Source organism: Trachemys scripta, chromosome 9, assembly GCF_013100865.1.
Source record: "Trachemys scripta elegans isolate TJP31775 chromosome 9, CAS_Tse_1.0, whole genome shotgun sequence".
Taxonomy (NCBI): Eukaryota; Metazoa; Chordata; order Testudines; family Emydidae; genus Trachemys; species Trachemys scripta.
Genome location: NC_048306.1, coordinates 97468147 through 97481897, shown reverse-complemented (window position 1 = coordinate 97481897; position 13751 = coordinate 97468147). Strand labels below are relative to the sequence as shown.

The 13751-nt window shown below is 63.6% G+C and overlaps 1 protein-coding gene across 1 annotated transcript in view; it reads left to right on the top strand.

The window, feature by feature from the left end:
• Positions 1-2892: 2892 nt before the first annotated feature.
• LOC117882668 (alkaline phosphatase-like) overlaps positions 2893-13751 on the top strand; it is a 12448-nt gene continuing 1589 nt past the window's right edge. The window contains exons 1-10 of the mRNA XM_034781253.1: positions 2893-3148; positions 3360-3581; positions 8274-8390; positions 9394-9509; positions 10251-10425; positions 10697-10869; positions 11591-11725; positions 11997-12066; positions 12642-12776; positions 13317-13508. Coding sequence (XP_034637144.1) covers positions 3494-3581; positions 8274-8390; positions 9394-9509; positions 10251-10425; positions 10697-10869; positions 11591-11725; positions 11997-12066; positions 12642-12776; positions 13317-13508 — 1201 coding nt within the window. The 5' untranslated portion in view covers positions 2893-3148; positions 3360-3493. The remainder of the gene's footprint in view (positions 3149-3359; positions 3582-8273; positions 8391-9393; positions 9510-10250; positions 10426-10696; positions 10870-11590; positions 11726-11996; positions 12067-12641; positions 12777-13316; positions 13509-13751) is intronic.

Sequence of the window (13751 nt, the reverse complement as noted above, 5' to 3'; positions counted from 1 at the left end):
TCTAAGTCAGCTGAAGCTACTTCCAGTGCGATTCATTGCACCCATGGAGCTCTGCGCTTCTCCTAAATAACTGCACCGCATTCTGGGCGGATATCCCATGAAGCAACACTCTGCGGCTAAACTTGATGCATTCTGGGATTTTTCTTGTGGGGCATTGTGGGATACTTCCCCGAATCGACTGGAATTCTGGGACTTGGATCAGGCTAAGAAATTCCCATAATGCCTTTCCTGCGTTCCCATCATTCCACTGGCTTTGACATGGCACTGGGTCATGTCCTGAGAGCTCCTCTTCTTCTGCATTTGCTTGTAGATCTTTACATTCGGGGGACTCCTGTTAAAACAGGACAGGCCGTGCTTTTGTCCAAGGGCAAGGGACTCCAGGACCTCCGGAGGGACCAGGCAGAAGCTTAGAGCTGCTATAATGGTGTCTGATATGTGAATTTGCCATCAGCTGGCACCGCCAAGGGGCATACCTAGGTGTGTGCCAGCTTTTAAACAGGGAGGTAACAGCCAGTCAAGAGTAGTAAAAGGCCTGGGCCCGGTGCAGTGCAGTGTGGGATAGCAGTGGGAGGACTGCCTGGCATGGAACTGTTGATTTGTCCCCACACGAACCTTATCCCGGGATAACTCATTCTGGAGTAGAGTGATGCCGCTTCCAAAGTGGATTAATTCAAGTGGGTTAAGAGGCCAGATACGCTGGGAAAAGAACTTGTGTGTGCGGCCACAAGACAGTTTATACTGAAAAGAACTAAAGTGATACAAGAAACCCACTTTCTAGTGTAGACAAGCCCTTAGACAGGCTGCAACGGTTCTGGGGCACAGCCCGAGCATCTGGATAAAACCTCCTTGGCCCCCGTGTAACCAGCATGGCTGGTCCTTGCTCCAGCTCCGCACAGAGTGGGCTGCCCCGGGGCGCTGCTCAGGCCACTCGGCGGCTCTGTCCTCGGGGCACCCGATCCCCTGCTGAGGCAGGGTGGGAGAGCGGCCCGGATTTTCCCAGCATGCACCAATGCAGGTAGGCAAGATGTGGGTGTGGCCATGTAAACCCAGCTCCCTGATGCTAGTGGGGCAGCGGGGCTGCTCCTCATGGCGTCTGCTGGAACCAAGTCCCGAGAATGTGGCGCCCCGGCCGTCCGCGGGGCGGGTCCTTGCAGGGGACTGGTCTGCGCTGGGGATTGCTGCTGAGTCTGAACGCAGTGGCCAGCAATGGTGTTGGCTGCCGTGACGCCGAGCATGGTTCGGATATCAGCCTAGAGCAGGGCACGCCACGGCCAGCCTCCTACCAGCGACCTGGCGTTCGAGCCCCAAGCCGGGGCTTTACATGTGGCTGGCCAGCACCATGCAAGACGGGTCTCTCCCCGTCTCCTCCATGCTCCGCGTCACGCCTGTTCCGACGACGCTTGACAGCCACACGGTGCAACCCAGGCCCCGGAAGTACAGGAGGTTGGCGAGCAGGAACGGGCGTATGGACACGGGACTCCTGTCCCAAGCAGCAGCATTTCTACCATCCACCTCAGGAGGCCGATGCCCTGGGAGGGAGGCTCTGTGGGCCCTGCCCCTGTCCCCAGCGCTGCTAGATGCACACGGGTCCCGCGCTGCTGCAGGGAACTGCTCCCACCCCCAGCTGGTGCTGCCTCTGTCAGTGGAGACTCGAGGGAGGAGAGGATCTAAGAGCTTCATGCCTGGAACGTGCCGTCTGTGCCCAGAGCTCCAAGCCTAGCGCTGCCATGGGACGGGGAGACTGGGCAGAGCAGAGAACCCACTTCCCGTTGATTGGCGGGCCAAGGGCCCTTCCTTCGGAGCCGGCTTCCCCTTGGGACTGGCTCGGATTCAGCAATAGAACGGCGCTGGGTACGTCTACACGGCGCTAAAACCCCCCTGCACCGAGTGGCAGAGCCCGGGTCGGCTGACTCAGGCTCCGGCTGTGGGGCTAAGCATTCCAGCGTAGACGTTCCGGCTCGGGTTGGAGACCTGCCCCCACGCCAACATCTACGCTGCAGTTTTAGAGCCCAGTCCGAGCTGAGCCAGACGATCCGGGCCAGCCGTGCCCATACCGGTGGGTCTGTCCTGCGCCTGCCTGTGGTGTCTGCGAGGCAGCGGGGTGGCCATGGGGGCGGCTGTCAGAGTATTTCCCGAGAAGGCCGAGCTTGGCTCCCTTGCCATGCCCTCGGCCGTGTTTTCAGCCCTGCTTTCCTGACTTTTCAAGGCCGTCTGTCTCTGCCTAGGGAAACGCGGCCAAGCCCGATTCTTCCAGCTCCCCGGAACTGCAAGCTCTGAACGGCAGCACTTTTGCCCTTGTCTGTCGGCTGGGCCGGTGGGACTGGGAAATGAATGGAGGGAGGGAGGGAGTCATCTGCACCACAGGGATCTGTGAGGGGCAACGTCACGGAGTGCCGAGGCGTGGCAGGACGTAAGAACAGCCACACGGGGGCAGCCCAATGGTCCATCCAGCCCGTGGCCTGTCTTCCGACAGTGGCCGGTGCTGGGTGTTTCAGAGGGGCTGAACAGAACGGGACAATTATCAAGGGATCCGTCCCCTGTTGTTCACTTCCAGCAGTCAGAGGTTTAGGGACACTCGGAGCAGGGGGTTGCCTCCCTGCCCATCTTGGCTAATAGCCATTGGTGGACCTTCCCTCCATGAATTACCTAATTCCCATCAGTGGCAGAGACAGGGCTAGAACCAGACAGACCCCGCCAGGCCCATCCCTCCGATCGCTCTGGCTTGGCTTTGCCCGTGTCCACGTGGCCGTCGCTTCGCCCATCGCTGGGGTGGAGCGAGGGCGCAGGCACCAATGACGCTGGCTCAGGAGAGGATCCAGTTGCCAGTCAGACCGACGGGGGATTTCGGGACTGGAAGGAGCTGGGCAGGGTTGGAATTTGGGCAGTAACAGGGTCTGCGATTTACTCACAAGTTTCTTTTGTGATTGCAAAGCCGCCTCCTTCGTTTGCAAGTTAAATAGCTCAGCCCTCTTATCAGAGGGGCCAAAGCGTTTACTGCTCCTCCCAAGGGGTTATTGAGCCAGCGTGCTCAGAGCAGGCCTGGATCTCTCACCCTGCACCGCCCCACGCAAACGGCTTGTCCTGCGTGGGGGTCTTGAATCTCAAGCAATGGCTTTGCCCTTTCGATGGTGACACCGTGATCTCCGGGGTAAGACGTGCGCCGGGGGGGGTTGATAACAGAAAGCTTGGCTGGGGTCTTTGCAATGGCCGGAGTGGACAGCTGTTAGAAGAGCCAAGCGCTGGCCACTCTGCCGGGTGGAAGGGGGAGCAGAGCCATCAGGCCAGCTCCCCCGCTGCTGTCCCTCCCGGGAGATTGTTTCCTTGAATGTGATCAACGCTTCTTTCGCCCTCTGCTGCAGGACTTTACCACCCCGACGCATTGGGCAATGTGCCAGACGGTCCAAAGGTGAAAGGAAGCGTCTATAAAGAGACAGCTCCTTCTCCTTGAGAGAGACGGCAGAGTTTGCGTAGGGATTCCCCCGGCAGCTGCAGAATGAGCTCGCGGCCACACCTGGCCACCGCCGGCATCTGTGTCTACCTCTGCCTTGCCGCTGGCCTCGCTGCTGCGCCTGCCTCTTTAGGTGAGAAGCAAACTTTCCGCCTGGCCTGAAAGGCTGATTTGTACGGCGAGGGAGGGGGCTTTTTCAGCTGGAAACCTCTGCTGCTTTGTCGGACGGGTGGGTGTCTTGTCACACTGGATTGGCCCTAAAGCAGCCAGCTAAAGGTAGGGGTGAGTCGAGCTTCAGATCCGCTGTCCTGGCCGACGTTTGAAAGAGGGGGAAGCGTCGCCTTGGGAGAGGGGTTTGTCTTTTGGAAGGGAGGGTCCGTGGGGCAGATTTGCTCTCCCTGGGCTAGAGCTGGGGGCACCCACTGCCAACACCTTGTGCCTTGGTGACTGAGTGCCCAGATGCCACCAGCAAAGCCAGGACGGCACGCCACAAACTGCTGCTGCTTTGCTGCCCGGCCACTGAAATCCTCCTGGTAAAGACAGAACGGTGTAGAGGCAGAGCTCGCTGGGGCTGGTGGTGCATCCGAACAGTGCATGGGTGGGTGGGGATCCCTCATGTTCCCGAGTTTGATGTAGTAGCAATAGAGTTGACTGGTAAACACAACGGAGACGTACAGAGAGGCCCGACTTGACAAAGCCCTGGCTGGGATGATTTCGTTGGGATTGGTCCTGCTTTGAGCAGGGAGTTGGACTATAACCTCCTGAGGTCCCTTCCAACCCTGATAGTTTATGATCTATTAAGCCCATCTGGCCATTCTGCAGTGCTCTCCAGCATGCTGAGGGGTCTAGCTGCAAATTCTTTCCTTGTTTGCCCTGCTGTGGTAGCCAGGTTGGTCCCAGGATATGAGAGACACAAGGGGGGTGCGGGGGGCAGAATCTTTTATTGGCCCTTCTGCTGGGGGAAGGGACCAGCTTTCTTGCACTGAGCTGAAGAAGTCATCTGGGGAGCTCGAAAGCTGGTGCCTTCTCCCAACAGAAGATGGGCCCATAAAAGAGACAGACACACACACACACTCACACCTCTCTCTTGTAATTCTCTCCTTGGTAGAGACGGAGAAACAGCTCCTGCTTTCTGGGCAGGTTCTGGAGGTGAACAGCGTGGAAGGGGTTAGTCGAGTCCGTCAATAGCTATTTGCTTGTTACGGAATCTAACGGGTCACCTAACAGGTCACTGGGGTTGTTCACAGCCATCAACAAACAGCAGCTTCCTCTGCTGGTTGTGTGACACCCGCTGTCCTTTCCTGGAACATCCGTCAATCCTTTCGGGGCCTTCACGTGCTATTGAAGTATGGGGCTTTCCTGGAGCGTGTGCCATGGGAAAGCAGGTCCCGTCCCACCGCTTGTTGGGTTGTCCGGAGGCAGGCAAGACCCTTGTCTGGAGCAGCAGGGCTGTCTTTGGGCGTTTACCTGCCGGGCTGTTAAGATCGGGGTTTTGAATCACTTGGCTCGTGCTGTCTTCGGAGGAAGGGGCTTTCCGATAACGGGTCTCCAACGCCCCCCTCTCTCTGGAGCCCACTGCCACCTTAGTCCAGCTCAAACTCCCCTGCACCTCCCCCCCCCTTCTGGCAACCGAAATTACTGCACAACCCCAGTGCGGGGACTGGGCCCTGAGCCTGCCTGAGCCCCATGCCCGGGCGGTGGGGCTCTGAATTTGGCCCTGGGTCCCAGCAAGTCAAAGCCAGCCCTGGCAACCCCATTGAAATGGGGTCATGACCCACTTTGGGGTCCCGAACCACAGTCTGAGAACCGCTGTGCGTGGCGGGGCAGCCAGCCAGCGCGGACGCTGGTCCCGCCCCCAGGTCAGCGCGGCGCCAGGAATCCACAGGGGAGGGGGGACGTCTGTCTAGGGAGTTGCTGGCCGCCTGTCACCGCAGTGTCTGGGCACCTGTCTTGCGCTGAAGGCCTGTTGGGATGTGTCTGGGATGGGCCGGCGCAGGAGGGGCTGAACGGGCTCCAGACTGTTCCCCCAAACAGTGCAATGGGCCGTGCTCCCCCACCCCGCCCCGGAAGCTGGTCACACCCAGCAGTGGGGGGTAGGGGAGCACTGGAGGGCAGGGCAGGGCTAGCCACGGAGCTGCCGTGGAGGTGGCTTGGGGCAGAGACTCCTGCCCTAGGACAGGGTTTTAAAAAACACCTCAGAGAGCTGGGGGTGCAGGGCCTGTTGACAGCGAATGAGATTGGGCCTAGTGACTAGGGCTCTGGACTGGGAGGCAGGAGACCTGACTCGACCACTGGGCTGCTAGGTGACCTTGGGCAAGTCGCTGCCCCATTCTGTGCCTCAGTTTCCCCATTGTACGGGGATCATCCTTTGGGAATTGTGCCCCTGGTCAGTGTCCTCACATGGGTTGTAGACCAGAGTGGCTGGGCAGGGTGACGGGGTCTGGCTGGGGGTTCAGTTCAGCCCCTCGTGTAGCTGCTTTGCAGGGAGGTGAAAGGCCTTTCTCTGAGCCCTCCCCTGGCCCCCTCCAGCGCAGCTCTCCCGCTGCCCTGGCATGGTCCCCTCGGGGGGAGCTCTGTTCTCAGGTGATCACCCTGGTATGCACCGGGGTCCCCACGCCCCCTTGGCTGATGCCGCACGGAGGCTGCTGTCTGTCGGTCGCTGAGGTGGGGGGGGCCGGCGGGCAGCGGGTGTGGGCATGCACCGGAGCTCTTGGAAGTGCTGGGCTGGGCGTGAGATAGGAGGCGGGCGGCTCCGGGTTTGGGAAGAGGGCGGGGGGACCTAGCGGGTCTTGTTTGACGAACCCGGAGCGAGGAGGGGTCGCTCTGCAGATCCCCTCCCCCCCGGGTCGGTGTCTCTCCTGAGCGCCGGGCAGCAGCCCAGACGCTACCTACCTCTGTGGGTGAGCCACAGGCTGCTCTTGTGGGGGAATCTCACAAGTCCTGGGTGCTTCTCACAGCTGACCAGGTGCCCACTCCGGTTCAGGCCTCCTGAGCTTTGCCCTCACCATGCTCGCCAGCAGGGGGCAGCGTGGAGCCCACACCCGTCCCAGGCTCTGCAGGGAAAAGGCAGAGGAGGCCTCGCATTGCACAGGATGGGAGGCAGGGTGATGTGGCATGGGCACGTACAGCCGGTGAGCGTCGGCCCAGCCCCCCAACCCCACCCCCTCCACTCCAGCAGCTTTTCTCCCCTGGCCCAGCGCATAGTGTCTCATTCATCACCAGCCGAATGATCCAGCGGCTGCAGGGAGCCACAGGTCGTGTGGCCAGCATCCGTCTTTCCCGCTGCAGCCGGACTGCTGAAATGCTGCAGGGACGGGCGCTGGGGAATTGAAAACCTGGGGCTGGGGAACGGGAGGGGAAAGGAGTTGCCAGGGCTGATTATTTAAGGCTCTCGGGAGATGCTGGGCCAGATTCTCCACTGGCGTAAACTGGCGTGGCTCCAGGAGGTGTGTGACAGTTGGCATCAGCCAGGAATTTGGCCCAGTGAAAAGCCCCGAATTAGAAAAAAAAAAAAAAGAGAGAAACAGTTTATGTAGGGCCTAGACAAAATCAAATTCATGTGCTCTCTGGCTCCCCCTGCAGGCTGTGTTGATTAACGCAACCACCTGTGCTGGTGCGTAAAGAGAGGGTTGTCCATTGTTTAACTGAGAGGGAGCAGTGCATCGCGCTGGCACTCATCTAGAGGTGGAGACGAGGGCCCCCATGGCGAGGGGATGGGGGCGTAATCCCCCCTCCCCCCGTATTGTGCGAGCCGGCCCCTCGGCTGAGCCCAGCATGGTGGAAAACGGTGCCAGAGGCTGGCCTGATCAAAGCCCCGTTGGCAGCATTTGCTCTTTAAATCTCCCCACAGTAACCTGCCTGTAAAATCCTGCCCCTGCTGTGGGTCATGCCACCCGCAGGGCAGCCCCAAACGGGGAGGAAGCACCGAATTCCCAGCCCCACTCTGGGTGATTCCGAGCACCAAGGGGGGCAACATTCGAGGAAACCCGGCACAGCTCGTGCTCTAGGGGGCGCTGTTTGACCTGTGTTGCCCTGATTCTTTAATGGCACAAGGAGCCCTGGGTGGGGCTGGAAGACGCAGGATCTGGGCGTTTCCCTGCGTTCCAGCTCCCAGGAGGTAGAAACATCGCGGGGGACCAGATCTCCCATCATTTCAGCACCGCGGACGACGCCCTGCGCCCAAATCTCATGCAAAACCCCCAGTGAACTCGTGTGCCTGGGCATCGCTGCGCCCTCTGCTGGATGGAACCAGAACTGCTCAGCTATGTGACATAGACCCCGTACTGCAAGCAGCTCAGGTTGATTCTCCGCTGACCGGAGCAGTCTCCCCCAGGAAGGCGCAAGTGGCCCTGGTGTGAAGCAGGGTGACAGTGATGGGTGGGCTGTGCTGACGATCCAGACCCTGAGCGAGGGGTTCCCAGGGCTTGGGTTGCTGTAGGAGGCGGCTGTGGGCACATGGGAGTGCCGGTTAACTGCCAGGAGCAGGGCTGTGCTGGAGGGGTGGGGGAGCGCTTCCCAGCAGCTAGACACCGGCTATCAGTGGCTAAAATCCTCATCCGTCTCGGGAAGACCTGGAGCTGTCTGTCCTGGGGGACGTTGCCCGGACTCGCACCCCCATGGGAAGGCCCCCCCATTCTGAAGCAGGCTGCGTCGGTCACGCTGGCTGCCGTCCCCGCTCTCCCAGCCCGGATGGGGCGTGCCGTGGCTCGGCTGAGCAGGGTGATGTGGCAGGTGCCCGCTCACCTGCAGCTCACCCGCCCCCTGCTCTGGGTAGGAGGGCACGCTGTGTCCAGGCCCTGACCCTCGCGCCCTCCCTGCCTTTCAGAGGACGAGAAGGCCCCCGCCTACTGGAATGAGAGAGCCAGGAGGACACTGGAGTCGGCGCTGACCTTGGCACCCGTGACCCGCCGTGCCAAGAACATCATTCTCTTCCTTGGCGATGGTGAGTGCAATGCCCACCTGCTGGCACTGGGTCCCTCCCGCTTCTAATCTGCCTTTGCCCACCAAGCCTAGCCTGGTGCCCCCCGGGGCCGGGTACCCGGCCACCCCCAGCCCGGGGGTCCCTGAGGGAACAGGGGGTCTCTGTTTCCAGCCACTCGCTGGGGGGGGAGGAGGCAGTGACCTGGCACCGGGCAGAATCCTGCCAACTCAGGGAGATACTTCCTGGAGTGAGGGATGGGGGGCTGCTCCTGTCCTAGCCCCCGGGGACCCCACCATCGCAACTGTAGGACCCCCCCCCAGTTGTCGTCTTTCCTCCTCCCCCCCAACCATGCTCCTTCCTCCTCCCCCCCAACCATGCTCCGTAGCTACTTCAAAGGGCTCTGCCCTCTCCTCCCCTGTTCAGTCCTGCTCTGCCCTCCCCCCCTTGAATCCTGCCGCGCTCTGCCCTCCCCCACCCCGCTTCAGTCCCACTGTACCATCCCTCCACCTCCCTTCCCCCCTTCTGCCCTCCCCTCCTCTGACCTCGGCTGCTCCCTCCCTGGGCGCTGCTTGATGCCCCGTGGCCCGCCTGCATTTCTGCAAAACGAGCCCTGGCTGCTGGAGGGGAGGGGTGTGGGTCTGGCTAATGTGGCCGGGGAAGCTCCTAACTCCAGGTGGGGGCTGCCTGGGCAAGGGCTGTGTCAGGGGAATGCGGGGGCTCTGCGCGGTAGCCCCCGGCCTGCACGGAGAGCGCTGCCTCGCCCGCTCCAGGCCCAGTGTCCGCTGGCCCCGTGACCTGCCCAGAGGAGAGGGATCCTCGCACGGGGATGGGGTCTGCTGGACATCTCCCCCCTGCTTTCACTAGTGGGAACAGTGGCTCCCACCAGCCCCAGAGGCAGCTCAGCGGCGCCCCCCGCTGGCCGATCCAGGAGCAGCAGGGACTGGCTCCGGGCTGCGGCCCATTGACTGCCCCCCGTCAGCCCCGAGGCTGCAGTGCTAATGCTGGGCTGGTGCTGGGCTTGCAGGCATGGGGATCTCCACCGTCTCCGCCGCTCGGATCTACAAGGGGCAGCTGGAGGGAGAGCCCGGCGAGGACAGCCGGCTGGCCATGGAGACCTTCCCCTACGTCGCCCTCGCCAAGGTGAGTGCCCGGCCCCGGGAAGGACGGGGCAGAGAGCAGTGGACTCTGGAGCTGGCCCTCAGCAGAGCCCTGGGGTGGCTCTGAACGAGCCTCGGCATCAGGCCAAGCCTAGCCCTCTGCCCACCGGGCACCGCTCTGCCCACCGGGCTCATGGCTCGGCCCTAGAAGCCCAGGGCCCCCATCCGCCCCACGCTCTGGGAGCCGGCCCATCAGCAAGGGGAAAGTCGCCCTGCGGCCGTCGGCCCTCCCTGCCCTGGGCAGCTGGCACGAGGTAGGGTGCCCCAGCGCGGGCCAGGGAGGAGGCCGGGGAGGGAGGGTCTAGGGAAGCGGGGTACGGATGAGAGCAGAGCAGGGGGTTGGCCTGTGATGCGGTGAGAGCCGGGAGCGGGAGGTGACTTTGGACCCAGACTGCGGGGGTGGAGCCTTTGCCTTTGCTTGGGAAAGGGACCACGTCGGGGTGGGGAGTGGTCACCCCCACGTACTGTGCCCTGCGCCCACAGGCTGGGTTCCCCTGTGGGGTGGGAGCTCGCAGATGGGCCGTGGGCCTCCCCGCTGGGGGTCTGCATAGCAGCCGGGAGGAGCCCTGCGGGGGTGGGAGGGTCTCAAATCCTCAGGACATCTGGCTCCACCGTGCAGTCCTCCCGCCGGGTGAGACGCCCCCAGCTGCCCGGGAACGCTCCCGGGGCATGGGATGTGCCAGCCGCCCCCAGCGCCTGTTCCCGGCCCCTTGCTGTCTTGCAGACGTACAACGTGGACCGGCAGGTGCCCGACAGCGCGGGCACCGGCACCGCCTACCTGTGCGGGGTGAAGGCCAACGCCAAAACCCTGGGGGTGAGTGCCGCCGCCGTCTACGGCAAATGCAACACCACGTGGGGCAACGAGGTCCACTCCGTCCTGCACCAGGCCAAGCAGTCGGGTAAGAGAGCACCAGGGAGGGTGCCCGCACCATGGGCAGTGCCAGGGAGCTGCCCTGCCAGCACGGGTAGTGCCGCCTGGGCTCTCTCTGACCCAGCCCAGCTTGGGGCACATTTTGCCCTCCCTGTCTGTGCCCCCTCTCCCGTAGCCATTGGCACGACAGAGCCAGGACTTGCTGGCACCAGCCTGGGCACTGATCACCACCTTCCGCTGCGTGCGGAGGCTGCCCAGCAGAGACCGGCAGTAACTCGCCTTCCCCTCTGGTGTGGCAGGCAAGTCGGTGGGCATCGTGACGACCACCCGTGTGCAGCACGCCTCGCCGGGCGCGTCCTATGCCCACGTGGTCAACCGGGAGTGGTACAGTGACGCCGACCTGCCCAAGGAGGCCATCAGGCAGGGCTGCAAAGACATCGCGTACCAGCTGGTGCACAACACAGACATCAACGTGAGCCGCCGAGGGCAAGGGACCGTGGTGTTGGGGGGCGAAGGGCCCGGGGCATGGAGCGGGCACCTCCCGGCCCTGCAAGGCCAGCTGGCATCCCTGTGACGTCCTGGCACGCAGCAGTGTCCGACCCTGCCCAGCTGGGCTGATGTGCACCCGGGTGCTGAGCTCACACCCCAGCAGGCCGGGACGGTTCAGCCTTCGCGTCTGGCTGTTGATTCCCTGCGCCCTGGGGCATTGCAGGGAGGGGAGCAGGGGACAGAGCCGGCTCTTTCCCTGGGGTCCATGGGGGGGCTCACGGGGGGCTCCCCCCGCAGGGATGCTGCATGCCAGCTGCCCCGTCCCCTGCTGCAGCCGGCTCCGTTCATCCCAACGACACAATATTGGCTCTTCTGGCCATCCCTGAGCCCCGCCCCCACCCCCCGGCAGGGCTCTGCCCCCTTCCCCAGAGCCCAGCCCCCCGGGGGAGGGGGTGCAGTTATGGGGCCCTGCTTTCCTGCCGGGGGGCCTATATCCCAGCCAGTGGTTTGTCATGAGAGCCTGGATGGGGCTTCCCTGCCCAGCAGGTCCCTGCACTCCCCATGTCGGCCAGAGGGGGCGCTGCCGTGGTGCGGCTGGCTCCCAGCCAGGGCTCTGGTCCGGCCCGTGGGGGTGTCGGGGCACACTGGGTTCTGGTGCCGCTGACGGCTGGGCTTCCTCCCTCCCCCCCCCCCCGGGTCTGCAGGTGATTCTGGGCGGTGGGAGGATGTACATGACTCCCCGGAAGACCCCGGACCCCGAGTACCCGACGGACCCAAAGCAGAGCGGGATGAGGAAGGATGGACTTGACCTGGTGGAGAGGTGGCTCAGTGCCAAGGAGGTACCAGCTCTGCCCATGCCCCCAAGCAGAGGGGCAGGGATGGGGGGTGGCCCCGAACGCACCCGGCTGGATCGCCTATGGGGCAGTCACACGCTGTGTGCTCCCACGGGCATGCATGTGAACGACATGCTGTGCGGGTATGGGTCTGCCTGTGACACGCTCTGGCGGGGAGCCCGTACGTGGGGCAGAGATGCACTGGGCGTGGCCTGGCATGGCTGCTCTGGGTGTGCCCAACCGGCGACTGCCTGAGCCGTGTCTGTTCTGGTGGCAGGGGGCGCGGTATGTCTGGAACAAGGAAGGCCTGGACGCCGTTGATGAGAACTCCACCGACTACCTCCTGGGTAAGGGTGCCGGCCGGCCCGGGGCTGCCCGTGCTCCTTGGCTGGCCGCGGCGGATAGTGCCGCCCCCTCGCTGCCCGTGCTGTGCCGTTAGCCGGGCTTGTCCGTACAGCAACGTGGGGGAACAAACCCCGGCTGAGCAGGGCATCCCGGGGCTCGGTCCCCCACCGCAGGGAGGTCCCCCAGCAGCAGCCCCGCTGCAGGCAGGAGGGGGCTGGCGTCCGAGGTCCGTTGGGGACCATCTCATGTAAATTCGCTGCATTCGGGGATCCACTCGGCCTCTGTGTGGGGCTGGTCCTCAGAGCCGCTTGCACCCCACTGCTGGCCCAGGGGCACAGAGCGGGCCAGCCCCTTGGCACTGCCAGCCCCGGCCAGGCTGGGATGCTAGAGAGAGAACGAGCCCCCAGACGGGCAGGGGGCCGGACTGGTCACAGCTGTCCCAGGGGCTGGGCGGGTGTCAGGCCCGGGTGAATAGGATCTTTCTCCGAGGGCCGGTCCCCCCGCAGCCCCGGTACCGGACAGGCCGGGCCCCCGGGCAGCACTCCGAGGCCCTGACATTCGTGGCTTATCCCGGCAGGTCTCTTTGAGCCCAAGGACATGAAGTACGAGCTGAACCGCGATGCCAGCACGGACCCCTCCATCGTGGAGATGACGGAGAAAGCCATCCGTATCCTGCGCAGGAATCCCCGCGGCTTCTTCCTCTTTGTGGAAGATGAGTTGCCCCGTGGAGCCGGCCCGGCCCCTCCCCCCCAGCCCAGCCCCACCTGCCGGCCGAGAGCTTGGCCCCCCCCCAGCCCAGCCCCTCCCGCCGGCCGTGCGTTCTGCTGGGGGACGGGGGGGTCGGCAGCGCGCCGGGGGCGAGTTACAAGCCATCCTGTGATTAGGATTGCCAACTTTCTGATTGCAGAAAACCCAACACCCCTGCCTCTGCCCGCCCCCACCCACTCCATCCCCGCTCCCTCGCTTGCTCTCCCCTACCCTCGCTCACTAGCTCATTTTCACTGGGCTGGGGCAGGGGGTTGGGGTGCGGGAGGGGGTGCAGGCTCCAGGGCGGGGCCAGAAATGGGGGGTGAGGGCTCGAAAACCGGACGCCTGACAACCCTACCGGCGATGCCAGGCGACAAAGCCATGATGTGTGCCCCAGGGGTAGACGCCAGCCCGGTGCCTGGGCAGAGGACTGGAGGGGGGGCTGGGGTTTCCCTGCGGGGGGGTGAAGGGTGGGGGCGTGATGGGCTCCCTCTCCCTTCTGCACGAGGCAGGATCGACCACGGGCACCACAGCAGCAGAGCCAAGCAGGCACTGAGCGAAGCTGTCATGCTGGACCGGGCCGTGGCCCGCGCCGCCGAGCTGACCGACGCCTCAGAGACCCTCACCGTGGTGACAGCCGACCACTCGCACGTCTTCAGCTTCGGCGGCAGCACGCCCCGCGGCAACAGCATCTTCGGTGAGCGGGGGGCTCCCGGGAGGGTGGAGACCCCCTCTGAGATTCAGTACTCGTAGGTGATAGGGCAAGTACCCTCCCCCCAGCTCTGCCAGTGCCCCTCACTCCTGACCTGCAGACCCCTCCCACCCCAGCTCTGCCAGTGCCCCTCCCTCCTGACCCGCAGCCCCCTCTCCCTTCCAGCTCTGCCAGAGCCCCTCACTCCCGACCTGCAGACCCCTCACACCCCAGCTCTGTCAGTGCCCC